The sequence below is a fragment of the Pan troglodytes genome, chromosome 23 (assembly GCF_028858775.2).
Source record: "Pan troglodytes isolate AG18354 chromosome 23, NHGRI_mPanTro3-v2.0_pri, whole genome shotgun sequence".
In the NCBI taxonomy this organism is placed as follows: Eukaryota; Metazoa; Chordata; class Mammalia; order Primates; family Hominidae; genus Pan; species Pan troglodytes.
Window position 1 is genome coordinate 38,596,594 of NC_086016.1, and position 27,493 is coordinate 38,624,086.

Below are 27,493 nucleotides of genomic sequence, written 5' to 3' on the forward strand. Positions count from 1 at the left end.
CAGTTAAGAGCAACGTCTTGAAGGAATTCATAAAAGGAAATGAAGAGCAGGGTATGATATTTTTTCCTTTAAAAAAAAGAATCTAAAAATTGCATCGTGTTCCCTCCCTCTTTCTTCCCAGCTGCCTGGCTGACTTTACATTCCACGGGCTTTTCAATGAAACCAGATTCCAGGCTGACCTGAGAGCTGGGCTTGATGTGAGAAGTAATTATTGAAAGAGACAGGGGCAATCTATATAATAAAATGCCTCCTACATGCTTCATAAAAGTGATCTGAGGGCAATGGCAATCCTTGTGCTGTTGGGAAGGGGAGGTGGCAGGGCCTGGAGCAGAGGCGGGGTTGCTCCTGGGAGGAGAGCAAACCTCCTTCCAAAGAGATGGCCTGAGAACCTTCGGCTTTGCTGTCCCAGGCCTCAAGGACTCTCAGCCCCTCTCTTGGAAATCCCTTTCTCAGGGAATAGGTAGCCTTGTTAGTTTTTGCTGATACTTGAGACATTTCCTTGGAGCCTTAGAATGCTTTCTCTTGATAATATGTCTCAGGTGGATTTAAGATTGCAGCTGTTACATCAGGATTTAACTTTGACTTACTTGACTTGCGGGGGAAGAAAAAAATCTCTCTCTCTTTTTTTTTTTTTTCATTAGAAGTTCCAATCTGGCACTGCCTGGTGGGTTACTTCATCCAATTATTCAAGAAATATTCACTGAGTGCTTATCACATGCCAAGCACTGGGCTGAGAATATAATGGTGAATGCTAGGGTGAGTCCATACCCTAGCAGAGTTGGGAGATGGTTACTCAAATAGCCAAGGACCCTACAGCATGATAAAGTACCATCCTCTAGGAACTCATGCAGGAAGGACTTCCTGGAGAAGGTGATGTTTTAGCTGAGACCTGGAGGTCGACTGAGTAGGAGTTTGCCAGACAAAGATGGGCAGGGAAGGGCATTGCAGGCAGAGGGAACAGCACATATGAAGGTCTGTACTCCAGAAAGGAGAGAGGCTTAGCTTTTTCCTGCCCTCTGCTGTGATGAGGGCCTCTAGCCCTCTGCTGTGATGAGGGCCTCTAGGTAGGCCTGGTTCTTGACTCTGAAGGATGGAAGGGCAGGGCCCACCACCAGGAGGGAGATAAAAACAATCGTGTGCACTCACGGAGGAAATATTCTGCTGTGTCAGCTTCGTAATCTGCATCCTCTGGGAAGTGATCAATTTGCTTGCACAGACCTTTGAAATTCCCTGCAAAACAAGGGGAGAAGGAGCGCATGAAACATCATAGTTTTGGGGGTGCTTAGGGCCCACCTGCCTCTTCCCAACTTCTGGCTCTTTGGAAACTCACTCAGCCCTCTCCCTCACCCTTGAAGGAAGGTTTCGCTTTGTGCGTTTGGACATCTGCCTGGTGAATCACAACACACACACCCGCAGTACTGCAGAGAGGATCTAAAGCCGACGACTTCAAAACGCTGCCTTCTGTCCCTGCACTGAAGCTTCTGAGGATTAGCGGAGGCTTGGCAGCAGTGGAGGTTTGATTCCGAGCTGGGGACTGCCACGCAGGAGGCCGATGAATGCTCCTCAGCCCGTCTCTGTGCCCCAGCATAGCTGGGAGTCACCCTGCATTTTACATGTGAGAAAGTAGCAGATCACTTTCTAAAGGGGACACACCCCGCACTGGTGCTGCCAGATGCTGCCACAGCCCTTTAGAAGAGCCTGCAAAACACTTTCCCATCTGCAATTCCGCACGGAATTCACCAAACCCAGCCGCCAACTGCTCTGAAATACATATGGGGGTGGGGAGGAAGTTGAGCCCCCTGGGGGCTGGACTTTTGGGTTTTGAACTACAACTCATTTTGGTTCCACCACAGGCCTGTGAGGGGGGTATTATCATCCTCATTGTATAGATGAGGAAACTGAGGCTCAGAAAGGCTGAACTATCTGAGCAAGTGCTTGTGGCTAGGAAATGATGGAATCAGGGCTGAAACTAGGGTCTTTTGACTCTAAATGTTTCCTTGGTGCCTGCTGGGAAGGTGAGAACTGGCCTGGGGCAAATCCCAGCACAGTGTCACAGGCAGGTCCTCCCCAGTGTTCACTGATGAGCACGTGAACTCTTGAATGCCCCCTTTCTAAAGACCGATAAGTAGCACAGACTCTGCAATCACCAGAGCATCGGCTTCCTGACAGCAGAGACTTTGTTTCATTCACTGTCTTATCTCCAGCACCAGCATAGGCACAGTGAATGTCCTTTAACCTTCTCTGAATGGAAGAAAGATTGGGTGTATGCTGGGGCGTATGCACAGTGGGTAAGACGCAGGTTGCACAGCCAGACTGCCTGGGTCCAGCTGTGCATCACTCAGTGTCCTCACCTGAGAGTGGCGATAACAAGAATTCTTCCCTGGCAGATTGTCGTGGAGGTTCACTGAGCTGATGCATGTTGAGTAGTCAGAACAGTGCCTGACACATTTAGGAAGTCCTTGGGGGCATTGACGTGAGACAGAAATGAAATTTGACTGTGTCCAGCCACCAACATAGTAGCTAGTGTGACCTAATTAATACAGCCCTCAATACATGTTGGCAATGATTTTCTTCTACAGTCCTGAGACTATGTCTTATAAAATAGGGGCAGATTCTAGTATGTGTCATAGATATTAATTAGGAATTTTACGGTATTATTACATATACCTTTTTTTTTTTTTTCCCTGAAATGGAGTCTCACTCTGTCACCCAAGCTTGAGTGCAGTGGTATGATCTCGGCTCACGGCAACCTCCAACTCCCAAGTTCAAGTGATTCTCCTGCGTCAGCCTCCTGAGTAGCCGGGGTTACAGGCACATACCAACATGCCCAGCTAATTTTTGTATTTTAGTAGAGATGGGGTTTCACCATATTGGCCAGGCTGGTCCCCCACTCCTGACTTCAAGTGATCTGCCTGCCTTGGCCTCCCAAAGTGCTGGGATTACAGGCATAATCCACTGTGCCCAGCCTAGACATATATATATATGTGTGTGTGTATAAAATAGACCTATATATTAGGTTGGTGCAAAAGCAACTGTGGTTTTTGCCATCAAAAGTAATAGTGAAACCGTAATTACTTTTGCATCAACCTAATAGTACACAGGTATATAGTATACAGGGATACTTACGTACTACATAGGAATATAAGCATTTTAGGAACTTCTGGCTATGATTATATGCTGCATATAATGGAAAAGAGGAATCTCTGTAACTCCCTTTCACACATGAGCTATCCCTGTACCAAATTCACTAACTTTCTTGAGTTCTACAAGAAAAACAATTCCCCAGACCATATCGGGACTTCTGGTCGCTTCACTGAAGCTTGGTAGGGCCACTGAAAATGGTCCCATGGACAGGTGTCTTCTCTGAGTGTTTTGGGTTCCCTGCTTTTTGCTGTCCCCACCCCCATCGTGTCATGGTCCCTCTGCCCTCCTGCATCTTGGGGTGTTAAAAGGAAGCCTTGTCCCCTCCCTAGTACCTTGTTTTCCTAATCCAACCACGCACCCTTCTCTGTGGGAAAAGTCTTCATACCAGCTGCTAAGAGGATAACAAATTCTCCCTATTGTTAAAATTACAAATCAGTGTATTTGAAAAGCACTTTGCGAAGCACTTTCATTTTCTTTCAATTCAATCTGACAAATATTTCAGCAAGCCGGTGCCAGGCATCTTTATAAAGAATCTGTGCAGGAGTGAGGCTCAGAGAGCAGTACTGACATGCCCCGAGGCGTCCCACAAATTGAGGACAGAGCTTAACCCAGCAGGGCCCCAGCTGCATCGTGGTGGGCCACACCCACTCCTGTTCCCCGCAGGAACAGGAGCTCACATTCTACGGGGAGCCTAGTTGCTCCTTGTGTGCAAGCCTGGGCTTCACTCATCCTTGGACCATTGGCTCCTAGCGCAGTGCCTGGCACAGAAGCAGGGTTCAGGAGATGCTAACAGAGAGGCCGTGCGAGATAATCAGTGGCCCAGACCTCTCCTTGAGGCCTGGACCTGGGTATCCAGCTGCCTATTTGACATCTCCTGGTGGAGGTTTTAAAGGCACTGAACATGAACTCCTGATCTTTCCCTCTAGCCTGGCACTCTGGAGGCCCCAGTTAGCTTGGCGAGTGCTTCTCCAGGGCTCCCTTGTGTAAGCCTGAGCCTAGTGGTCAGCGCTGACATCTATCTCTTCCTCCTCCCTGCAGGCTCCATCCATCAGGGCGTCCTGTCTGTGTTAGATCCTCAGTGTCTCAAACTTGCCTGATGTCTCTGAGACAGCACCGCCCACTACCAGGCCACCATCCCTGCTCCCTGGATGGCTGCCGTGGCCTCCCCACTCATCAGTTTGCACCCACTCTTATCCTTCTCTACAGAGCTATGACAGTGATCCTTTGTACATGCAGATCTGATCATGCCACCTCCAGCTCGGAAACACTCCAGCTTCCCAGTGCTGTCGGGGAAAAGCTCAACATCTCTAACAAAGCCTGACCCCCAACCTCCACATCTGGCCTCACCTCCCACCCACCTCCTCCCTCCCTGTGCATCTCTGCCTTCTCTCCTGCCATGCTCTCTCCTACCTCAGGACCGTGGCACATGCATGCTGGTCCTGCTGCCTGAGCTCCCACCACGTCCTCTGTTGCCTCTTTCTCCTAACCTCCTTCTGCCTCCCTGCACTGTGCTACTGGGGTGTCCTCCACTAGCTGGCTAGTGCTGGCTGCTCTGTGTTGGGGGGAGATATTTTTTTTTTTTTTTTGAGACGGTGTCTTGCTCTGTCACCCAGGCTGGAGTGCAGTGGCACAATCTCGGCTCACTGCAAGCTCCGCCTCCCGGGTTCACGCCATTCTCCTGCCTCAGCCTCCAGAGTAGCTGGAACTACAGGCGCCCGCCACTACGCCCGGCTAATTTTTTTTTTTTTTGTATTTTTTGTAGAGACGGGGTTTCACCGTGGTCTCGATCTCCTGACCTCGTGATCCGCCCGCCTCGGCCTCCCAAAGTGCTGGGATTACAGGCGTGAGCCACCGCGCCTGGCCTAAGGGGGGAGATATTAAAGCCTGTATGATACTAGTGGGAATGTTCTAGTAGAGAGGGAAGAAGGGAGGGGCTGGTGGCAGTGGCTCAGCCTTAGCTTTAGGAAGCTGAGGCAGGAGGATCCCTTGAACCCAGCAGTTCAAGACCAGCCTGGGCAACATAGCAAGACCCTATATCTATAAAAAATAAAAACAAATTAGCCAGATGTGGTGGTATGTGTCTGTGGTCCTAGCTTACTTGGGAGTCTAAGGCAGGAGGATCCCTTGAACCCAGGTGTTCGAGGCTGCAGTGAGCTAGGATAGCACCACTGCACTCCAGTCTGGTGACAGAGCAAGACTCTGTCTTGAAAATAAAATCAAAATAAAAAAGTAAAAGAAAGGAGGACAGAAGGGATGACCTGCAGAGATGGGGGAGCAATACAGGTGCACCGTGCAAGGAGATGAGGCCCAGGACACAGCACAAGGGGGGTGGTGCTGTGCCAGGAGGGACAGCAGAGCTCGTGGGTGCAGTGCTGGGGATGGGCAGACATGGTGGGAGGGTGTAACACTTCTCTTCTGTTGCTTCTATTTTCCCAACGAAATGGGAAGCAGGATCATCAACTGAGAGTGAGGAAGGGTTGGGGACGGGAGGACAGGGGAAGGGAAGCGAGAGTGGGAGACAGTGGACCAGGCTGTGAAGTGTGTGTGTCAGTGGCTTGAAGGTCACTTCTGAGATTCTGTGGTTTTCTCTGGCCACATTTGTGGCGTGGGTGCAGTTAGCTGGAGAGTTGCCTCTAACCAGGAGGAGGTTTGTGAGGTGAGTGCAACAGGGAGAGGGTGGAAAGGGAGGGATTATGAGGATGGATATGGAGTCTAAGCTGGGTAAACAGGGAAATGAGGACCTGAAGGGCAAGTGAGGCAGTGCAAAGGCGGGGGTGGGGGGTGGAGCGGGGAGGGCAGTCAATGCTTTTGAGCCTGGGGTTGGGGTGGGGTCAAAGCATTATTGAAATGGGGGTGCATGGGAGTGAGCTGCAAGGGTGGCACGTGGTAGCCAGAGAGTGGGATGCAAAAGACAGAGAGTGGAGGGGGTGTGGATATTGGAAATGCCAAGGGCAAGGGTAAGACCCCGAATGAGGTGGCTTGGGGCAGGCGGAGGTAGGGATGATCTTCAAGTATGCACTGGAAAGGTCACACAAATTAATAGATAAGGCAAAACTACAACGTTCGCTGTTATTTTCTATATACATCGAGTATATATTAAGAAACTGCCTACCCAGTTAAAATTTGAAGTGCAAATGATTCATCAAATTATTCTAATAAGCCCCAAATCACCGATTGGTTTTTAGAAATGAGTGGTGTGATCTTTTGATGATGAGGCTGTTATGAGCTAAATGATGGCTTGACTGGACCATGCTTTGACACAGGAAACCACACCAGATGCTCCCCAAGCTTCCCTGTTACAGTAAGGGTCATTCCACCTCGGCGAGTGCAGAATCTTCTCCTAAGTTGTCCTCTACGGTTCGACTAGAGGACCTCTCTGTGCCCAGCAGCCCCAGGAGGTCAGGGCCGGGAATGGGAAGGTAGTGGGAGGCTGTGAGAGGGGTAGACGCTCTCATTGGCAGGGCAGTGGTGTGCGCCCAGCCCAGCCCAGTCCCACCAGTCAGGACCAGTAGGGAGACTCTTCTTCTCTTGCCCCCATCCTTGGGGCGGGCCTTGGAGTTTATAGAACCTGAGAACAGAGCTGAGTCCTTAACCCAGCCTTGGGGAGCGAGGAGAGGAGATGGAGCCTTGGTCCCAGCCCTTCTCTTCTCTCTGCCCCGCCCAATGCAGGAGCCACCCCTTCCCCCAGCCAGCTTCCCTGACATGGTAAGACTGATCGGTACAACAGTATTTCAATATTTAACAACCAGTGAGGCAGCACCGGCACATCAGGTTGGAGTGAAGGGGTCACGGCCAGGGACTGGAGGGGCTGATTGCCTGGTTGTGGAATCTGCAAGGATGATAACGGGAGCAGCATTGGAGGCAAAGGCAGTGAGCCAGCGCTCAGCTCCCCAAAGACTGAATGGCGGCGGCCATGAGGGAGTCGGACAGGTAGGCTGGGATGTGTTTCACAGAGGCAGGGAGTTTAGGGAGGAGGCAGGGAAATGGACCGGAAATGTCGATGAGGCCCAGGGAGGCCTGGGATGTGAGCAGTAAAACACTCTCGACAGTGAGAGCTTGCAGGGGCGGTGGTGTCCTTCGGGGAAAGCCAGATTTCCATTAGAGCAAGGACAGAATGGGGGGATTCTGCTGGCACTGTGACCTAAATTCTAGAAGGTGCCATGGCAAGGATTTAGGAGGGCGGGGGAGTTAGAGATCCAGCCAGATCAGAGGACACACAGCCCTGAGGGACAAGTGATGAGTAGGGAGGAGTGATGGGGTAAACTGGGATACAGGTCACTGTGCGATTGGTCCCAACGCCTCTGGTGGCCATGAGGCTGTGAGGCTCAGCTGGAGGAGCACAGGGTCTCCAGGAGCACTTGGAGCTTGGTGGGCCCTGGATTCAGTCTGATTAATAGTGGTGCTGGGGAGAGGTATAGGAGGGGAGGGGGCACTAGCAGCACTCAAGCATTAGTGGTGAAATTTGAACTTCATAGGACATCTACGTCAACAGACATCACTCCAGTAAGGGGAGAGTGGTGAGTGGTGATGAAATGAATGAGATTTCACTTCCCTAAGGCCAGCCTAGGGTTCCATTGTATTTCCTTCTGGTTGGTGGTAATCCACCCCAGGGGTTGTGATGGCTTCAGGCACAGATGGATCCAGGTGCTCCAAAATCTGGAACCTCTCTCCATCTCTGACTTTCCTCCCAACTAGCTTCATTCCTAGGCACCCTCTGTCCCTGTGGTAGAGACTAAGGGCCAAGTACCTGGCACTGGGATGGTAGAGGAAAATCTAATCTCATCTCTGCCTTCCAGGCTCACATTCTAGGGGCAAAGACAGACAGTACAGAACTTACTAGAGTGCAATCCTTCACATACTATATTAGAAGGAGGTATGAGGCCTTATGGCAGCACAATTGTTTAGCTATTTATGTAGCACCAATTGTATGCCACGCTCTGTGCAACCTGCTGAGAACAGAGGGGGAAAAATATACTTTCTGTCCTCAAGGAACTTGCAGTCTATGATGGCAGACAGAAAACACACGCTGTGGTGTAGAGGATGTGTGTGATGACAGAGGAGAGTGGAGCGTGTCTGGGGCACACAGATGGAAGGCGTGTCCAGGCAACGGAGTGTGTGGGTGACACAGGCCTCCTGAGGAGGAGCAGGTGCCTGAGCTGACACAAAGTGGAGGAGTCAGCCTGATGAAGCAGGGAGGGGTCTGTGTGTGCCCGTGTGTGTGTCTGTGTGTGTGTCTGTCTGTGTGTGTGCATGTGTGTGTGTCTGTGTGTGTGCATGCGTGTGTGTGTCTGTGTGTGCATGGGTGTGTGTGCGTGTGTGCGTATGTCTGTGCGTGCATGGGTGTGTGTGTCTGTGCGTGTGTGTCTGTGCATGTGCGTGTGTGTGTGTCTTGTGTGCATGGATGTGTGTGTCTGTGTGTGTACATCAGTGTTTGTGTGCATGTGTGTGTGCATGGGTGTTTGTGTGTCTGTGTTCATGGGTGTGTGTGTCTGTGTCTGTGTGTACATGGGTGTGTGTGTGCATGGGTGTGTGTGCATGTGTGTGTCTGTGTGTGCATGTGTGTTTGTGTGTGTCTGTGTCTGTATGTGGGTAGTTTTGAATGCCTACTGTGTGCTCACTGGGCAGGGTGAGATGAAGTCTGCATATGTGTGTGTGTGCATGTATGTGTCTGTGTGTGCATGTGTCTTTGTGTGTGTCTCTGTGTGTACATGGGTATGTGAGTCTGTGTGCATGGGTGTGTGTGTGTGTCTATGTGTGTGCATGTGTCTGTGTGTGTAGGCGTGATGAGGAAGTGGTGGAGGGTTGAGAAGAGCTTTCTAGCAAGAGCAGTCAGGATAGTGCGGGACATAGGAGGGAACACACTGTCCCTGGGGGTGGGAGAAGGTTTCCCAGAGCAGAGTTGGGAGTAACAGGACTTGAGAGAGGGCCCGAAGCCAGCAGTGTGCGGGCCGGCTCGCCCCTGCTCCAGGGAGCTCATCGCCAGTGTCTTCCCAGCTCTCGTTAGCAGTTTGAAATCAGCCGTGGTAGGTGTATTCACACCATGGGAACCCACGGCAAATGCTACAAACCAAGTTCCCCACCTCCAACCCAGGGAGCTGATTGTTAAACATGTACCAGCACACCACTGGATGAAGGGTGATCCTGTGTGAGGAGTCAGCTGGTACAAAGACGTGACACATTGGTGGGATTGGAGATTTGCAAAAGGACTGGTCCCATCAGAGGGCTGGGTGGGTGAGGGTGAGTGTGGGCGATGGCTGGAGCGGAGTGCAGGGGTCTCACTGCCCGCTGCCCCCTCAGGCATTGGCTTTGAGCTTCCAGAGGAAAGGGGATGCAGGGAAGACTCTCCCACCATGAACCATAAAGGGTTATTCAGCTAAGGGGCTCAACAACCATGACTCTCCATGGAACCTCCATCCCAGAAGAGTGGCAGTGCCCTGCCAACCGCCAGGCTGAGTGAGTTCAGGCCCCGCTGAGGCGGAAAGGCCAAGGGCTGTGCCGTGGGCTGGCACAGCTCTGGCTCCGGGGGTTTACCATGTCAGGCTGGGAATTGCAGCTTGCAGGTATTAAGTAGTTTAAGAGGAGGTTTCATCAGCTTTGTAAAAAGCACATTAATATCTCACACCAACTGCTGTCTTGTTTCTTTAGATACAATAAGCTCCTCATAAACCTGGTCATTAGGGGCTGAACAGACTCTGTTTTATTTTCCACATATTCAAGAGAAGCTGAAAGAGCAGCTCTGGAGCCAGGAGGGGACACGGTGGAGCGAGCTGAGGCGTGGGGAGGAGGCTGTCTGAGTAATTTTTTAAGTGAAGCAAATGAAGGGTTTAGTGGGAGCTGCTTTCTCTGTGTTTTCAACCTTTGCTGCTCCTGGCTTTTTGCTTTCCTGGCAATACCTCCCTGACGGCAGGGATTCGGGAGGCCTCAGGGAGGGTGGGCCATGCCTGGCTTGTTTCTGCCTGGAACCCCAGCCCCCTGGGGCACAGCGCAGCCACCAGCTTCGGTTGGATGGTTTGCAACAACAGAATGTGTGGCATCCTATGAGTTTGATCGTTCTCTCGTTCGTTCATTCTTTCTTTCAGTGGGTAGTTTCTTTCTTTTTTTGTTTTTTGGGAAGGAGGGACGGGAGGAAGAGCTAGGGGTCAAGAAGGGAGAGGGCAGTCTCAGTGGGTAGTTTCGAATGCCTACTGTGTGCTAGGCACTGGGCAGGGTGAGATGAAGTAAGTGGTCTGTCCTGCCTGCCTGCCATGAATTTGCTCCTTCCATTGGCTCTGAGCTCCCACTTCACTGAAGTCCCCAGCACTCAGGAGCTGACCACAACAATGAACAATTGCTCATCCAACTTTCAGTTGCATCCTGTCCTGGCTCTTGTCTCCATAGCTACCTCTTCAGTTCTTTTTTTTGAGACAGGATCTCGCTCTGTTGCCCAGGCTGGAGTGCAGGGGTGTGATCATGGCTCGCTGCAGCCTTGACCTTCTGGGCTCAAGAGATCCTCCCACCTCAGCCTCCCGGGTAGCTGTGACTACAGGCATGTGCCCAGCTAATTTTTGATTTTTTTTTGTAGAGATGGGGTCTCGCCATGTTGCCTAGGCTGTTCTTGAACTCCTGGGCTCAAGCGATCCGCCCTCCTCAGCCACTCAGAGTTCCTTCTTTAGTTGTTGTTGTTGTTTTGAGATAGAGTCTCTCTCTGTTGCTCAGGCAGGAGTGCAATGGCACAATCTCAGCTCACTGCAACCTCCGCCTCCCAGGTTCAAGTAATTCTCCTGCCTCAGCCTCCCAAGTAGCTGGGATTACAGGCATCAGCCATCACTCCTGGCTAATTTTTTATATTTTTAGTAGAGGTGGGGTTTCGCCATGTTGGCCAGGCTGGTCTTGAACTCATGACCTCAGGTAATCCACCCACCTCGGCCTCCCAAAGTGCTGGGATTACAGGCATGACCCACTGCGCCAGGCCCCTTTAGTTCTTCACATGTGATTTGGGGGAGGAGATTGGGCTCCAGAGTTAGAAAGATTTGGCTTCTAAGCCTGGCTCTGTTACCTAGTAGCTGTGTGAATTTGAGCAAGTTATGTGACCTCTCTGTGCCTCAGTTTCCTTTGCTGTAAGAAGGCAATATCTTTCCTCACCGAGGGGGTAAGGGGATTAACTTTGAAGACTCGATGAAATAACAGAAGTGAAGGGCCCCAGTGCAGTTCTTAACCCAGAACAGATACTCAACAATGTAGGTCCTCCTTCTTTTTCTTCTCTTTCAAATGACACCTCTTTCAGGAGGCCTTTCTTGATTGCCCTTAGCTGGGAAGACTCTTTCCTCTCCTACGCTCCTATGCAGTGCTTTTCAGCATTTTAATGGGCATGGGAAGCCCCTGGGGATCACGTTAAGCCAGGTTCAGATTCGGTGACTCTCAGTGGCCTGAGACTCTGTATTTCTCATGAGCTTGCAGGCAGTGCCCACGCTGCCAGGCCCCAGTGGGGGGGGCCACACTTTGGGTTGGGTAGCGAGGCTGTCAAGCACCTTTTAGCTGCTTTGGTCATATTCTTTTTGTGTATTGTTGTTTGGGAACAAAAAGCTGCAAGTCTGTAAGCTCCTCAATGGTAGAATTTCTAGAGGATTCCCTGAATATACCATATTTTCCTTGATTCTAAGACTCTCACATGCAAATTTCAATGTTTCTGAAATTGAGATGTGTCTTATAATTCACAGGTTCACTTCACTGCAGTGTGTCTCTTTTCTCCTGAAAAATCATTATCACATTGATGGTGAGCCTTTTAATTAATGGTAATGGCTGCCTGAAAAAAGTTTATTGAACAAATAAATAAATGAATGAGTTAGTGTGTGTGGGTGGCCAGCGACTGTACTGCACATTTCCATTCACCTAAACAGTTGAGCATCATGCCAAATATTAGAATCCCTGGGGCACCAGGATCTTTTGCACTTCTCTTATGAAAAACCTACTTGACTATACCTGGCCAGGCATGATGGTTCATGCCAATAATCCCAGCACGTTGGGAGGCCGAGGTGGGCAGATCACCTGAGGTCAGGAGTTCAAGACCAGCCTGGCCAACATGGTGAAACCCTGTCTCTACTAAAAATACAAAAATTAGCTGGGCTTGGTGGCAGGGGCCTGTAATCCCAGCTACTCGGGAGGCTGAGGCCTGAGAATCACTTGAACCCAGGAGGCAGAGGTTGCAGTGAGCCGAGATTGTGCCATTGTACTCCAGCCTTGGTGACAAGAGCAAGAATCCGTCTAAAAACAAAACAAAACAACCCCCCAAAAACAAAAATACAAACAAACGAACAAACAAAAGACACCTATTTGACTATATCTGGCCGAGCACGGTGGCTCACGCCTGTAATCCCAGCACTTTGGGAGGCCAAGGTGGGCGGGTCACTTGAGATCAGGAGTTCTAGACCAGCCTGGCCAACATGGTGAAACCCTGTCTGTACCCAAAATACAAAAATTAGCCAAGTGTGGTGGCACACGCCTGTAGTTCCAGCTACTCGGGAGGCTGAGGTGGGAGATTGCTTGAACCTGGGAGGCGGAGGTTGCAGTGAGCCAAGATCATGCCACTGCACTCCAGCCTGGGTGACAGAGTGAGACCCTGCCCCCAATCCAAATCTATTTGAATATATCAAAACATACGTATAGCCCGCAACTCAGCAATTCTTCTTAGAAATGTGTGTTGAAGAAACACTTGCATACATGCACACGATGTATGAGAATGTTCATAACAGCACTGCTTATAACAACAACAAACTTGGAATAGCCCAGATTTCTATTATCAGAGAAATGATAGCATAGTATATTGATGTAATGTAGTGTACAGCAGTGAAAGTTAGTGAATTACAGCTACACAAGTCAACCCAGATGAATTCCACAAACATAACACTGGACAGAAAAAATCAAGCTGCAGAAAAATGCATATGGCATGATTCCATTTTCATAAAGTTAAAAACATGTTATAGATTATTTAGAAATACATGTGTATGTGGCAAAACTGTAAAGTCAAGCAAGGGAATGATAAACATCAAGTTTAAGAGTGTTTGCAGCTGGGCGTGGTGGCTCACACCTGTAATCCCTGCACTTTGGGAGGTGGAGGTGGGAGGATCACATGAGCCCAGGAGTTCCAACCCAGCCTGGGCAACATGGCGAAATCCTGTCTCTACAAAAAAATAAAAAATTAGCCAAGCATGGTGGTGCACACCTGTAGTCCCAGCTACTCGGGATGCTGAGGCAAGAGGACTGCTAGAGCCTGGGAGGTTGAGGCTGCAGTGAGCCATGATCATGCTACTGCATTCCAGTTTGTGTGACAGAGGAAGACCCTGTCTCAAAGAAGAAAAAAAAGAATTTTTTCTTGAGATAGGGTAGGGCACACAACTGCTTCAATGTCCTAGGAATGCTCTATTTTTTAACTTGGTAATGAGTGCATAGGCACTCTTCATTTTATTGTTATTCTTTATTCCCTGCTGTGACAGAGGCTGTTTCCAAATATATCTTGTTCCTTTCAAGTTTTGCCTGGACATATGGCTTCCCAGAACGTAGACTTTAGTTCCCAGCCTCCCTTGCAGCTGGAGGTGGTCATGTGACAAAGTTCTGGCCAATGGGATGTGAGTGGAAATGATGGGAACAACTTGGGAGGAATGGCCTTTAGGGCATGGGATGTGCCCTTCTCAGTCCTTTCCTCTTGGCAAGTGGACTAAGGAGCTCCAGCCGCCATCTTGGTCAATGAGACAATCTTGAGAATGGAGAGCTGCATGATGGTAGAATAAGATAAAGGGTATCTGAGCCACACTCCCATGGAGTGTTATACCAGTCTTGGATAACTTATCTCCAGAGCTGTGCAACGAGAAAGAAATAAACTATCAACTATCTTTATTTTCTTACTTTTAATTTTTTTAGAGACAGGTTCTTGCTTTGTCACCCAGATTGGAGTGCAGTGGCATGATCATAGCTCACTGTGACCTCGAACTCTTGGGCTTAAATGATCCTCCTGCCTCAGTCTCCCGAGTAGCTGGGACTACAGGTGCATGCCACCACACCCGTCCTATCTTTTTAATTTTAGGTAAATAAACCAAAAAAACAAAAAAAATGCATGAAACTTTATAGCCAAGCCTAATCCTAATGAATATAATCTGTACAAGTTAAAATAGTCTTTAAAAAAGCTTGATTTTTAAATTTGGTTTTTTTTTTTTTGATATGGAGTCTTGCTCTGTTGCCAAGGCTGGAGTGCAGTGGTGTGATCTTGGCTCACTGCAACCTCTGCCTCCCGAGTTCAAGCGACTCTTGTGCCTCAGCCTCCTGAGTAGTTGGAATTACAGACACGCACCACCAAGCTTGGCTAACTTTTGTATTTTTGGTAGAGACGGAGTTTTACTATGTCGGCCAGGCTGGTCTGGAACTCCCAACCTCAGGTGATCTGCCCGCCCTGGCCTCCCTAAGTGCTGAGATTATAGGCATGAACCACCGCTCCCGGCCTAAAATTTTTTTTTAAGTGCATTTTATTGTGTATACTTTAAGGTATACAACATGATGTTGTATGATTACATATGTACAGCAAAATGGTTGCTATAGTGGAAAAACTAACACATCCATCATCTCACATAGTACCCAGTTTTTCCCTGTGTGCCAGGAGCAGCTATAATCTCATTTAGCAAAAATCCTGAATACAATACAATATTATTAACAATAGTCCCCATGTTGTACATTAGAGCTCTGGACTTGTTCACCCTGTATATTTGCTACTTTGAATCCTTTGACCTATATCTCTCCATTTCTTCCCTCTCATCCCAGATCTTGGAGATCTTGGTAATCACTGTTTTATGCTCTATCTCTACATACTTGATATTTGACTTTTTTTTTGGTAAAGATTCCACATATGAGTGGAGTCATAAAATAGTTTTCTTCCTGTGTCTGGCTTATTTCACTTAGCGTATTGTCCTCCAGTTTCATGCATATTGTGGCAAATGACAGATCTCTCCCTTTTTAAAGGCTGAATCAGAAATAATATTCCATTGTATGTAAACACCACAGTTTCTTTATTCATTCCTCCATTGATGGACATCTAGATTGTTTCCATATTTTGGCTATTGTGAGTATTGCTGCAATGAACATGGGAGTGTAGATACCTTTTTTATTTTTTATTTTTTTTGGGACAGGTTCTCCCTTTGTTGCCTAGGCTGGAGTGCAATGGCATAGTCTCGGCTCACTGCAACCTTCGCCTCCTGGGTTCAAGCGATTCTCATGCTTTAGGCTCCCAAATTATGGGCGCCTGCCACCACGCCTGGCTAATTTTTGTATTTTTAGTAGAGAGAGGGTTTCGCCATGTGGGCCAGGCTGGTCTCGAACTCCTGACCTTGTGATCCATGCGCCTCGGCCTCCTGAAGGGCTGGGATTACAAGCGTGAGCCACTGTGCCTGGGGAGTGTAGGTATCATTAAAAGGTGGTGATTTCATTTCCTGTGGGTATATACCAGAAGACATATTGCTGGGTCATATGGGAGTTCTATTTTTATTTTTATTTTTGAGGAAACTCCATACTATTTTCCATAATGGTGGCATCAACCTACATTCCCACCTAACAGTGTGCGAGGATTCCCTTTTCTCCACACCCTCGCCGACACTCGTTATCTCATGTCTTTTGATAATAGCTCTCCTAACGGGTGAGAAGTGGTATCTCACAGTCATTTTGATTGGCATTTCCCTGAAGATTAATGACGTTGGTCACTTTTCCATTTACCTATTGGCCATTTTAATGTCATCTTTGGAGAAATGCCTATTAAAGTCCTTTGCTCATTTTTAAATTGTGTTATACATTTTCTTGCTATTGAGTTATATGTGTTCTTTATAAATCTTGGATATTGAGACTTTAGTTTAAACAAGAATATATATTTAAAAACTCAGATATTAACCCTTATCTAATATATGGTTTGCAAATAATGTTTCCCAATCTGTACATTGCCCTTTCATTTTATTGTTTGTTAAAATAGTCTTTTATATGTATTTATTATTAAACACATTCTAAAAAAAATATATATATTTTTTGAGACAGAATCTTGCTCTGTCACCCAGGCTGGAGTGCAGTGGTGCGATCTCGGCTCTCTGCAACATTTGCCTCCTAGGTTCAAGCGATTCTCTTGCCTCAGCTAACCGAGTAGCTGGGATTACAGGCACCCGCCACCACGCCCAGCTAATTTTTGTATTTTTAGTAGAGACGGGGTTTTGCCATGTTGGCCAGGCTGGTCTTGAACTCCTGACCTCAGGTGATCCGCCTGCCTCAGCCTTCCAAAGTGTTGGGATTACAGGCATGAGCCACTGCGCCCGGACTACTTCTTCATTATTATTACATCTGTTATGGCGATCTGTGATCAGTGATCTTGGATGTTACCATTGTAATTGTTTTGGAGTGCCAAGAACTGCACTATATAAGATGGCAAACTTAATTGATAAATGCTATGTATGTTCTGACTGTTCCACCAGTTGGCCATGTCCCTGTTTCTTTCCCTCTCCTTGGACCTCCCTATTCTCTAAGATATGACAATACTGAAATTAGGGCAATTAATAACCCTACAATGGCCTCTAAGAGCTCAAGTGAAAGGAAGAGTTGAACATATCTCACTTTAAATCAAAAGCTAGAAACAATTAAGCTTAGTGAGGAAGGCATGTCATAAGCCCAGACAAGCCAAAAGCTAGGCCTCTTAAGTCAAACAGTTAGCCAAGATATGAATGCAAAGGGAAAGTTCTTAAGGGAAATTAAAAGTGCTACTCTCTATGAATGATAAGAAAGTGAAATATATTTGCTGATATGGAGAAACTTTGAGCGGTCTGGATAGATCAAACCAGATACAACATTCCCTTAAGCCAAAGCCTAATCCAGAGTAAGGCCCTAACTCTCTTCAATTGTATGAAGGCTAAGAGAGGTGAGGAAGCTGCAGAAGAAAAGCTGGAAGCTAGCAGAGGTTGGTTCATGAGGTTTGAGAAAGAAGCTGTCTCCATAACAGAAAAGTGCAAGGTGAAGGGGCAAGTGCTGATGGAGAAGCTGCAACAAATCATCCAGAAGATCTGGTTAAGATCATTGATGAAGGTGGCCACACTAAACAACAAATTTTCAAGGTAGATGCAACAGCTTTCTATTGGAAGAAGATGCCATCTAGGATTTTCATAGCAAGAGAGGTCAATGGTTGGCTTCAAAGCTTCAAAAGACAGGCTAACCCTCTTGATAGGGGCTAATGCAACTGGTGACTTTAAGTTGAGGCCAAGGTTCATTTACCATTCTAAAAATTTTAGAGCCCTTAAGAAGTATGCTAAATCTACTCTACCTGTGCTCTATAAATGAGACAAAAAAGCCTACATGCAGCATATCTATTTATGGGATGGTTTACTGAATATTTTAAGCCCGCTATTAAGATCTACTGCTCAGAAAGATTTCCAAATATTACTGCTCATTTACCATGCACCTGGTTCTCAAGAGCTCTGATGGAGATGTATAAGGAGATGAATGTTGTTTTCATGCCTGCTAACACAACATCTATTTTGCAGCCCATGGATCAAGAAGTAATTTTGACTTGGAAGTCTTATTATTTAAGAAATACATTTCATAAGGCTATAGCTGCCAGAGACAGTGATTCCTCTGATGGATCTGGGCAAAGTAAATAAAAAAATCTTCTAGAAAGTACTCAACATTCTAGATACCAATAAGAACATTTGTGATTCATGGGAGGAGGTCAAAGTATCAACATTAACAGGAATTTGGAAGAATTGGTTCCAACCCTTATAGATGACTTTCAGGGGTTCAAGATTTCAGAAGAGGAAGTAATTCAGATGTTCTGGAAATAGGAAAACAGCTAGAATTAGAAGTGAAGCCTGAAGATGTGAGTGAATTGCTGCAATCTCATGATAAAACTTGAGTGGATGAGAGGTGGCTTTTTATGGATAAGCAAAGAAAGTGGTTTCCTGAGATGGAATCTGTTCCTGTTGAAGATGCTGTGAACATCACTGAAATGATGATAAAGTATTTAGAAGATGATATAAAGTTAGTTGATAAAGCAGCAGCAGGGTTTGAGAAGATTGATTGCAACTTTGAAAGAAGTTCAACTGTGGATAAAAATATATCAAACAATATCACTTGCTATACAGAAATCTTTTGCGAAAGGAAGAATCAATTGATGTGGCAAACTACACTGTTGTCTTAGTTTAAGAAATTGGCACAACCACCCCAACCTTCAGCAACCACCACCCTGGTCAATCAGCAGCTATCCACATCGAGGCAAGACCCTCCATCAGCAAAAAGATGATGGCACACTGAAGGCTCAGATGGTCAGTAGCATTTTTAGCAATAAAATATGTTAAAATTATGTATGTACATTGTTTTCTTAGACATAATGCTATTGCACACTTAATAGACTACAGTATAGTGTAAACATAACATATATTTTTTGAGACAGAATCTCACTCGGTCACCCAGGTTGGAGTGAAATGGCACAATTATAGCTCACTGCAGCCTTGACCTCCTGGACTTAGGCAATCCTCCCACCTCAGTCTCCTGAGCAGCTGGGACCACAGATATGTGTCACCACGACTGGCTAATTTTTTATTTGTAGAGATGGGGGTCTCACTATGTTGTCCAGACTGGTCTCAAACTCCTGGGCTTAAGCAATCCTCCTGCCTCAGCCTCTCAAAATGTTGGGATTACAGGTGTAAGCCACTGCCCTTGGCCCAACATAACTTTTTTTTTGAGACAGATTCTCACTTTTTTGCCTAGGCTGGAGTGCAGTGGCATGATCTCAGCTCACTGCAACCTCTGTCTCCTGGGTTCAAGCAATTCTCCTGCCTCAGCCTCCTAAGTAGCTGGGACTATAGGTGCCTACCACCATGCCCGGCTACTTTTTGTGTTTTTAGTAGAGATGGGGTTTCACCATGTTGGCCAGGCTGGTCACGAACCCCTGGCCTCAAGTGATTCACCCACCTTGGCCTCCCAAAGTGCTGGGATTACAGGCATGAGCCACCATGCCCGGCCCCAACATAACTTTTATATGCACTAGGAAACCAAAAAATTTGTGTGACTCACTATGTTATGATATCTGGTGTATTGTGGTGATCCAGAACCGAATCCTCAGTATCTCCCAAGTCTGCCTGTATGAGAGAGGCAGTGATGCTCAGTGGTTAGCTTCGCAGGGTCTGGAGGCTGGCTACCTGGGTCCACGTTCTAGTTATGCCACTGAACCTGAGCGTCGGCTCCTCCACTGTAAAATGAGGAGTCAGTTAAACTTCTGTCATAGAGTTGTGAGAATTGCATAAAACACTGCATTGAGAGGGCTTAGCACAGTGGCTTGTCACCTAGCTCGGTAAGAGGTAGGTGTGATTATGTTTTGCTGGGCCCCATGGTCGGGGCACAGATAGATCACACAGTCTCTACTTTGAAGAAGCTCACAGACTAGTAGGGGAGAGACCGGTGATTACACTCTGCTGTGCCAAGAGAGCCTGCCCAAGGAGCTATGGGAACCGCATGCACTTAGATCCTATGAAACAGGACTGTTCAAATGACTCTGTCAACCCCAGAGTCCCTGGAGTAGGCGGATAATGAATAAACACTGTCGTGTGTCAACAGCCCTAAATTCATCTTAAGAAACCCTGTGGTGTGGTGGCTGTGCCTCTTGCAGGAGAGCGTGGGTCTGAGTTCTCTTTCTGCCGTGTATTAACCATGTGCTCTCGGACAAGGTGTTCGTTCATCTTTCAATTCAGTACTTCAGCTCGTCCTTGAATTTTTATCAAGTGGCTACTAGGTGTTGGTGTTGAGCTAGGTTCCACAGCAGAGAAGGGATCAATACAGACGGATTCCCCGTCCCCCAGAGCTGAGTCTTGAGAGGACCCTAGACAAATAATTAATGCAGACGACCCAGAATGAAACCACAAGGGCAGTGAGGGCGTTGGCTGGTCGCTGGGAACAAGCTGCCATGAGCCAGGCATGGGGCTAAGCACTTTACAACAAGCCTCTTGAGGTGGACACTATTAGTCTCCGTACGTTAGAGATATGGAAGTGGAGGGACAGAGGGGTGAAGGAACGCCTCTAAAGATTCATTGCTCGTGTAAGTGAAAGAGCTGGGCTCTGACCCCGAGCAGGAGGTTCTAGGTGACTGCTGGGCTGCACTGTTACAGCACAGTACAGGATGCTGGGTAGTAGGGACAGTGCATGGCATAATCTGGGTACTGGCAGGTTGTCAGGAAGGCTTCCTGGAAGAAGCACCATCTCGGATGAGCCGTGAAGGATAAGTAAAAATTGGCAGATGAAAGGGAGGGCAGGGAGGTGTTTGAGAGAAGAGCAAGTGAGGGCCAACCAGAGAGAGGACAGGATGCTGAAGCCAGAAGTGTCATTTAGAGGACGGAAACCAGACAGTTAGGCTGTGCGTGTGTGTGTGTGTGTGTGTGTGTGTATGTATGTGTTTGTATGTATGTGTGTGTGTATGTCTGTGTGATGTGTGTGTCTGTGGGTCTGTGTGTGTGTGTATGTATGTGTACGTGTGTATGTCTGTGTGTGAGTCTGTGTGTGTGTCTGTGGTGTGTGTATGCATGTGTGTGTATATGTGTGTATGTGTTTATATGTGTGTGTGTAGGTATTATGTGTATGTCTGTGTGTGGTGTGTTTGTATGTGTGTGGTGTGTGTGTATGTCTGTGAGTGTATATGTATGAACTTACGAGCAATGGGGAGCCACTGAGGAGTTTTAAGTAGGAGGTTAACGTGACCAGATTTGTTTGCCCTGGTGGCTGAGTGGGGAAAGGACTGGAGGGGCAAGACCAGAAGCCACGGGCCCAGATTCCTCCATCGGGTGAAAAATGCTTGTGGCCTTTCCTACTTGGCAAAATATACCTTAATTTTCTAAACACAGATTTCCCCAAACCTGTCTTGGCCCTTTTCTTTTTTTGAGCCAGGGACTTGCTCTGTCACCCCAGCCAGAGTACAGTGGCACAATCACGGCTCACTGCAGCCTTGCACTCCCCAGGCTCAGGTGACAGGTGATCCTCCCATCTCAGCCTCCTGAGTAGCTGGGACTACAGACATGCGCAACCATGCTCAGCTAATTTTTGTATTTTTTGTAGAGACAGGGTTTCATCACGTTTCCCAGGCTGGGCTCAAGTGATTCTTTCACCTCTCAGCCTCCCGAAGTGCTGGGATTACAGATGTGAGCCACTGCACCTGGTCCCCTTGGTCCATTTTAATCACATATGTATATTCAGTTTTGTGGCATAGAGTCAGGCCAGAGTGCTCAAACACCACCTACACCATTAACCCATGAGAGCGGAAACAGCTCGTGCAACGAGGACCCACAGGCCTGAGGATGCCCATGTAGCCACATTCCCATTTCCAGGCCAAAGACACACCCCTGCTCAGAAATCTCAAAGATTTCCATTGCCTCCATTGCCTGTCACATAGAACCAGGCATTCCCAGCTAGATCCAATCAGATCCAAAACTCTCATCTTCTCAGCTCTGACTCTGCCATCATGCTCTCCCAGCCGAATTAAGCTCTCCTCTCTTCTCCACCTAAAACAACACCCATTTCACTCTGGACAGCAGAGCTAGAAGCCACAGGTGGTAATGTACAGGTAGACCCGAGACTAGGGTGAGACATCTAGGGTGCAAAATTTAAGGAGTCCCGTAAGCATCTCCAACTTTGCACCTTGCTTGCTTTACCCTAGTTGGGCCCTGTGTAGGGAAGGAGAGGTCAGTTTGATATCCGGGTAAGTGTTGTGTTTTCAGAGCTGCCTCCCAAGGTAGTGAGCTACCTGTCACTGGAGGGGTACCAACAGAGGGGTTTCAGCTGCCTCTTAGGGATGCTGAAGAGAGAATTTCTACAGTAGCTGGGATTCTGAGGTTCCTTCTATCCCTTGGAAGCAGGGGTTCTAAGAAGCCTTCCCTGATCCTCACAGCCCGAGCTGCCTCTCCCTCCTTTCATCACTGCTTTTACCTCTAAGATCACTCAGCTGGCAATTTACCACAGGCTACCCCATGACATCTCTTGTATTGCTGTCTTGTCTTATTTCAGATTTCACAAGCTTGTGTGTCATTTTCCTAACGGAATTGCATCGAGGACAGGGATTGAACTGAATACTTTCTGTTCTCTCTCTCTCAGTAGATATGGGAGACTTTAACAATCCTCTCTGTCCCAATGCTTCATATATCATCTGATGTACTCATCACATCAACCCCTTGGGTAGGTTCTATTAATGAGCCTGTTCTACAGGTGAGAAACTGGAGGTTCATAGAGGTGATAAATGTTAGCCATTATTTTTAATAGGGACTCAGGACTGATGCTATCAGACTACCTGGGTGTGTATTTGCCTTGGGCAAACTCCTCAACATCTTTTTTTTTTTTTTTTTCAAATGAACCTGATGTTATGAACATATATTTAACCTCTTTGAGCCTCAGTTTCCTTACTGTAAACTGGAATAATATCATTACCTATTTCACAGTTTCTTGTGAGGGTTAACTAAGTTAATCTACATGTGAGCTCTTTGAACAGTACATGCAGTGAGCTCTCAGTACCTGCTAGCTATTGTTAATTATTATTGTTGTTGTTATCACAGGAAGGCCTGGCATTATCAAATCTAGAAAAAGAATGAATAAAATGTGACTCTCAGTGTTTCCAGGTGACCTCTCACCTGCAGAGCCTCTGGTTTTTCTCAGCACTGTCCCTCACCCCAGGAGAGAGGATTCTGCCTCAGAAGCCATTCATGTATACGGATATGTGAGTCTCTTGTGAGTCTAATCGGCAGGAATCAGCCCCCCAGAGCGTGATCGGGAGGAATCAGCTCCTTAGAGCGTGATCGAGCAGGAATCAGCCCCCTAGAGTGTGATCGGGCAGGAATCAGCTCCTTAGAGCATGATCGGGCAGGAATCAGCAGCCCCAGAGCGTGATCGGGCAGGAATCAGCACCCCCAGAGCGTGATTGAGCAGGAATCAGCCCCCCAGAGTGTGATCGGGCAGGAATCAGCACCCCCAGAGTGTGATCGGGCAGGAATCTGCCCCGCAGAGCATGATTGAGCAGGAATCAGCCCCCTAGAGTGTGATTGGGCAGGAATCAGCCCCCCAGAGCGTGATAGGGAGGAATCAGCCCCCCAGAGCGTGATCCGGCAGGAATCAACCCCCTAGAGTGTGATCGGGCAGGAATCAGCCCGTAGAGCGTGATCAGGAGGAATCAACCCCCTAGAGTGTGATCGGGCAAGAATCAGCCCCCCAGAGCATGATTGGGCAGGAATCAGCCCCCCAGAGCGTGATCGGGCAGGAATCAACCCCCCAGAGCGTGATCGGGCAGGCATCAGCCCCCCAGAGCATGATTGAGAGGAATCAGCCAACAGAGCATGATCAGGCAGGAATCAACCCCCCAGAATGTTATCAGGTAGGAATCAGTCCCCCAGAGCATGATCAGGACGAATCAGTTCCCCAGAGTTTGATCGAGCAGGAATCAGCCCCGCAAACCATGACAGGGAGGAATCAGCCCCCAGAGCATGATCAGGCAGGAAATCAACCCCCCAGAATGTGATCGGGCAGGAATCAGCCCCCCAGAGCGTGACCGGGCAGGAATCAGTCTCCCAGAGCGTGATCGGGCAGGGATCAGTCCCCTCAGAGAGCCTCCCGGAGCACGGTCAGGCAGGAATCAGCACCCCAGAGTGTGATTGGGAGGAATAAGTCCCCCAGTGTGTGATCAGGGAGGAAATCAGTTTCCCAGAGTGTGATCCGGCAGGAATCAGTCCCCCAGAATGTCATCAGGCAGGAATCAGTCCCCCAGAGAGTGACTGGGAGGAATCAGCCCCTTAGAGCGTGATTGGGCAGGAATCAGCTCCCCAGAGCGTGATTGGGAGGAATCGGCCCCTTAGAGCGTGATTGGGCAGGAATCAGCCCCTTAGAGCGTGATTGGGCAGGAATCAGCTCCCCAGAGCGTGATTGGGAAGAGTCAGCCCCTTAGAGCGTGATTGGGAGGAATCAGCTCCCCAGAGCGTGATTGGGAGGAATCAGTCCCCCAGACCGTGATGGTCCCTGGGACAAGTGTAAAGAGTGGTATTGAGACTACAAAGCTGAGGGCAAGAGTTGGTCTTTAATGAGTGATTGACTAATTGAATAAAAACACTTTGGAAGCCTTCTCTGTGCCAGGGAGGCAGATCAGGATGAGAAGGCCAGAATCTTTGCGCTGAAACCTTCACAGATGAGGGGCAGGGGAGGACAGAGGAGTGACCCTCAAAGCCAGCCTGTCCACAGAGAAGCAGATGACAAAGCGGGGCCACCGCCTACCACAATCCCCAGGAGGAATGGGGCTCCCATGGGACAAGGAAAGTTACTGAGAGAAGTTGCAGCTGATCCAGACAGCTCAGCGAAGACCAAGGTCAGGGAGGCTGAGTTGGTTGCACCAGTTGTTGCATATGTGTGGGAGAGGTAGGGGTTCTTGGGGAGACCGCCAAGGCCTCTGCCACCCTCGCTTAGGAAGAGTGGGCACGGGGAAGACCCCCAAGGCTACTCCCCACCTCCCTACTCCCCGTGGCTCTGGTCAGCAGTGGCTGCTTTAGTTGCCATTGGGAAGGCAAACACTGTTTGCATTCCTGTCATTTAAAACAATGTGGTGTTGTGACACTCTGGAATCTGAAGATAAATGTTTAATAAAAGGATTCAATTTGATATGATGTCGGAACTTAATTAGATCCACAATGCACAGAGGGCTTGGCAAGCCCTTCAATTAGGAGCTACTTAAGGGTGTTGTGTGTGGGGATCTGCAGCGCTGTCAAGGGGCTGCAGGGGCTGGGATGGTGCCTCCCAGCCTTGAGAGCTGCCCTCTATAGATTCGGGCTCAAGGGCACTGCTTTTTGGCATTTCTGGTAGAGGTGATGGAGGGTCCCGGCCCATTCTGTGCTTGGAACTCTGCATATGCTAGGACTGTGGCTGCAGCATGTGACCACAGAATGATGCAAATGAACCTGACCTACTTGAGACTCAGGGCTATGACCCCAGGTCAGGTGCAGACTCTTCAGAGGCAAACGCTGGACAGGGGAACTGCCTTTAAGCCCACTTGGCCCAGAGTCCAAGGGCAATGAAGCTCAAGGCTGCCAGGAACTGGTAAACAGCCGTGTTTGTGATCCTGGCCAGGACTGACATCAGGCAGGCAGGTACTGATATAGCTACATCAATGGTCAAATATGAGTTGATAAAATGCCTGCTGTCCAAGCACCCCCAAATGCCCCTTCTGCCCACTGCTTTGGCCCCTCCGGCCCCTCCACTGGGATCTCTTGAGCCTCCCCAGCAACTAAAGTGTGGGAGTCTGACCAGCCGCGGGTCTCCAGGCTGTTGTTCTAGCACTGTGGCCGGCGTCTATTCTGTCTGGTCAGGACCCAGGCCTCAGCAGTTGTGAAATCTGCTGACCATCATCCCCAATTCCAGCCTGTAAAAATGATAGCCGTCTCGGGGACAAGGGAGTAGAGACCTGGGACCATGAGTTTCAGCATCAGACTCCACGAATTCAGGAGTGTCAGTGCTGCTGGCTATGAGTTGTGTGGATACCCTGAGCCTCCTCTGTAAACCGGGTTAATAACACCAACGTCAAAACATGGTTGTGAAGATTAAAGAGCATAAATAATGTGGGTGGTTCCAGGGATTAATGGTAAGCACTTTAGCTGCAGACTCCAGCAATCCAAGTTCAAGTATCAGTAGGACATTTTATTAGATATAGAATGTAATGCGTAAGAGTATAATATCTGGAAGAACCAGCCTGTGTGGGTTCAAATCTCAGGGCTGCCACTTACTAGCCATGACCTCGGGTAAGACATGTCACCTCTTAGTGCCTTACATTCCTTATTGGAGAATACAATTATAAGTATCTACTGGGGTATTGGAAGGATAGGTCAGCTAATATTTGTAAAGGACTTAGAAGAGTACTTGATGCATAGTAGGGATTCATTAAATGTCAGCCATTACTATATTAGTATAACATAAGGTGCCTGGCACATAGCAGATGCTTAATAAATGGTATTGACTACAACCACATTGAGAATAATCTTCTACTCTGCCTGGAGTAAAAGACTCTAGCCTCCTAAGTCCCTGAGACCCTTACTAGTTTTCTTCATTGTTTTTACCAGCCAATATCTTCCACACATTCATAGTTTATCGTCCCTGGAAATCTCATAACTTCTTGGAGGAGAGAGGCCACCTCCTGGTTATGCCTCTTCCCACAACCCTCTCACTTGGCCAGTGTCCACCTGGTTATTTGGCTGGTCATACGCTCCACCACGAGCACACAACACATGTCCAAAGAATGTGCTTCCCACGCTCCTCAATCCTCACTTTCCCAAACATACCCCCTCCACCACCTTCCAGCTATGCTACCACTTAGCAGATGCCTGATATGTTTTAGCTCAATGAATGAATGACAGAACCCAGACCAAAGAAGTCTTTTGTCCTAAGCTTGGGAGAGGATGCTTTTTACCAGTGGTTTACCGGCTGCAGGTATTTCATCCATTAGACACGTCCTTTCCCACTAATGCTGTGATTTCCAAAGTTCATTCTGCTGATTCCAGCCCCAGGAGATGCTAAGAGGAGATACAAAATAAAGGGGTTCCACTGGCAAGTAAGTTTGGGAAATGCTGAACAAGGGGAGGTTAAATAGGTTTCCTTACCTCAGGGCTTTTCTGTGCCTTTACTATGCTAACTGCATTGTCAAACTCTAATGTGGGAATATAGTGCTCAATGTTTCCAAAAGTTCATTTCATTACAGACTCTCTCTGTCTCTGTGTGTGTGTGTGTGTGTGTGTGTGCATGTGTGTCTTTCATCTCACGGGGCTACAATCTTTGGATCACTCTTTGGGGAACACTGCAGTAAATGAATCTTGGATTTCACACCTGTACTTTCATGCACAGCAGGGAGTAATGAAAAAGCAAAATGCAAAGGTTTCTAATACCTTTCTCCCTCAAGTGCTAGTGTGGGAGGCATTTCTATACATGTCCCTACAGTCAGCATCTACACATGCCCCTACAGCTTTTGCTATGCACCGTTGACATGATTTGAGTAATCTGACCACCTGGCTTCTTTCTTGATGTGCCGTCTTCCCTTGGCGTCTGGGTCCTCAAGGTTGCTTGGTTTTCTTCCTGTTCATTTTCAGACTCCTTTGCAAGGTCCTCTTCCTCTGATTATCTTGTACATTTGGTGTTTCTGGGGCTCTCTCTTTGGCTGTCTTCTCTTTTCATTCTACATATGTTCCTCAGAAATCTCATCTCTGGCTTCCATTTTCACTTACATACTGATGACCCACAAGTCTTTATATACAACCCAGTCCTGTCTTCTTTCCCTTGAGTTCTTGGTGTGCTGGCTGTCCCCCCGTGAATA

General features: G+C 48.0%; 1 protein-coding gene across 1 annotated transcript in view; it reads right to left on the minus strand.

Moving 5' to 3' along the window:
* CACNG2 (calcium voltage-gated channel auxiliary subunit gamma 2) overlaps window positions 1–27,493 on the minus strand; it is a 142,382-nt gene that overhangs the window by 25,427 nt on the left and 89,462 nt on the right. Inside the window, exon 2 of the mRNA XM_016939089.4 lies at window positions 1,147–1,230. Coding sequence (XP_016794578.1) covers window positions 1,147–1,230 — 84 coding nt within the window. The remainder of the gene's footprint in view (window positions 1–1,146; window positions 1,231–27,493) is intronic.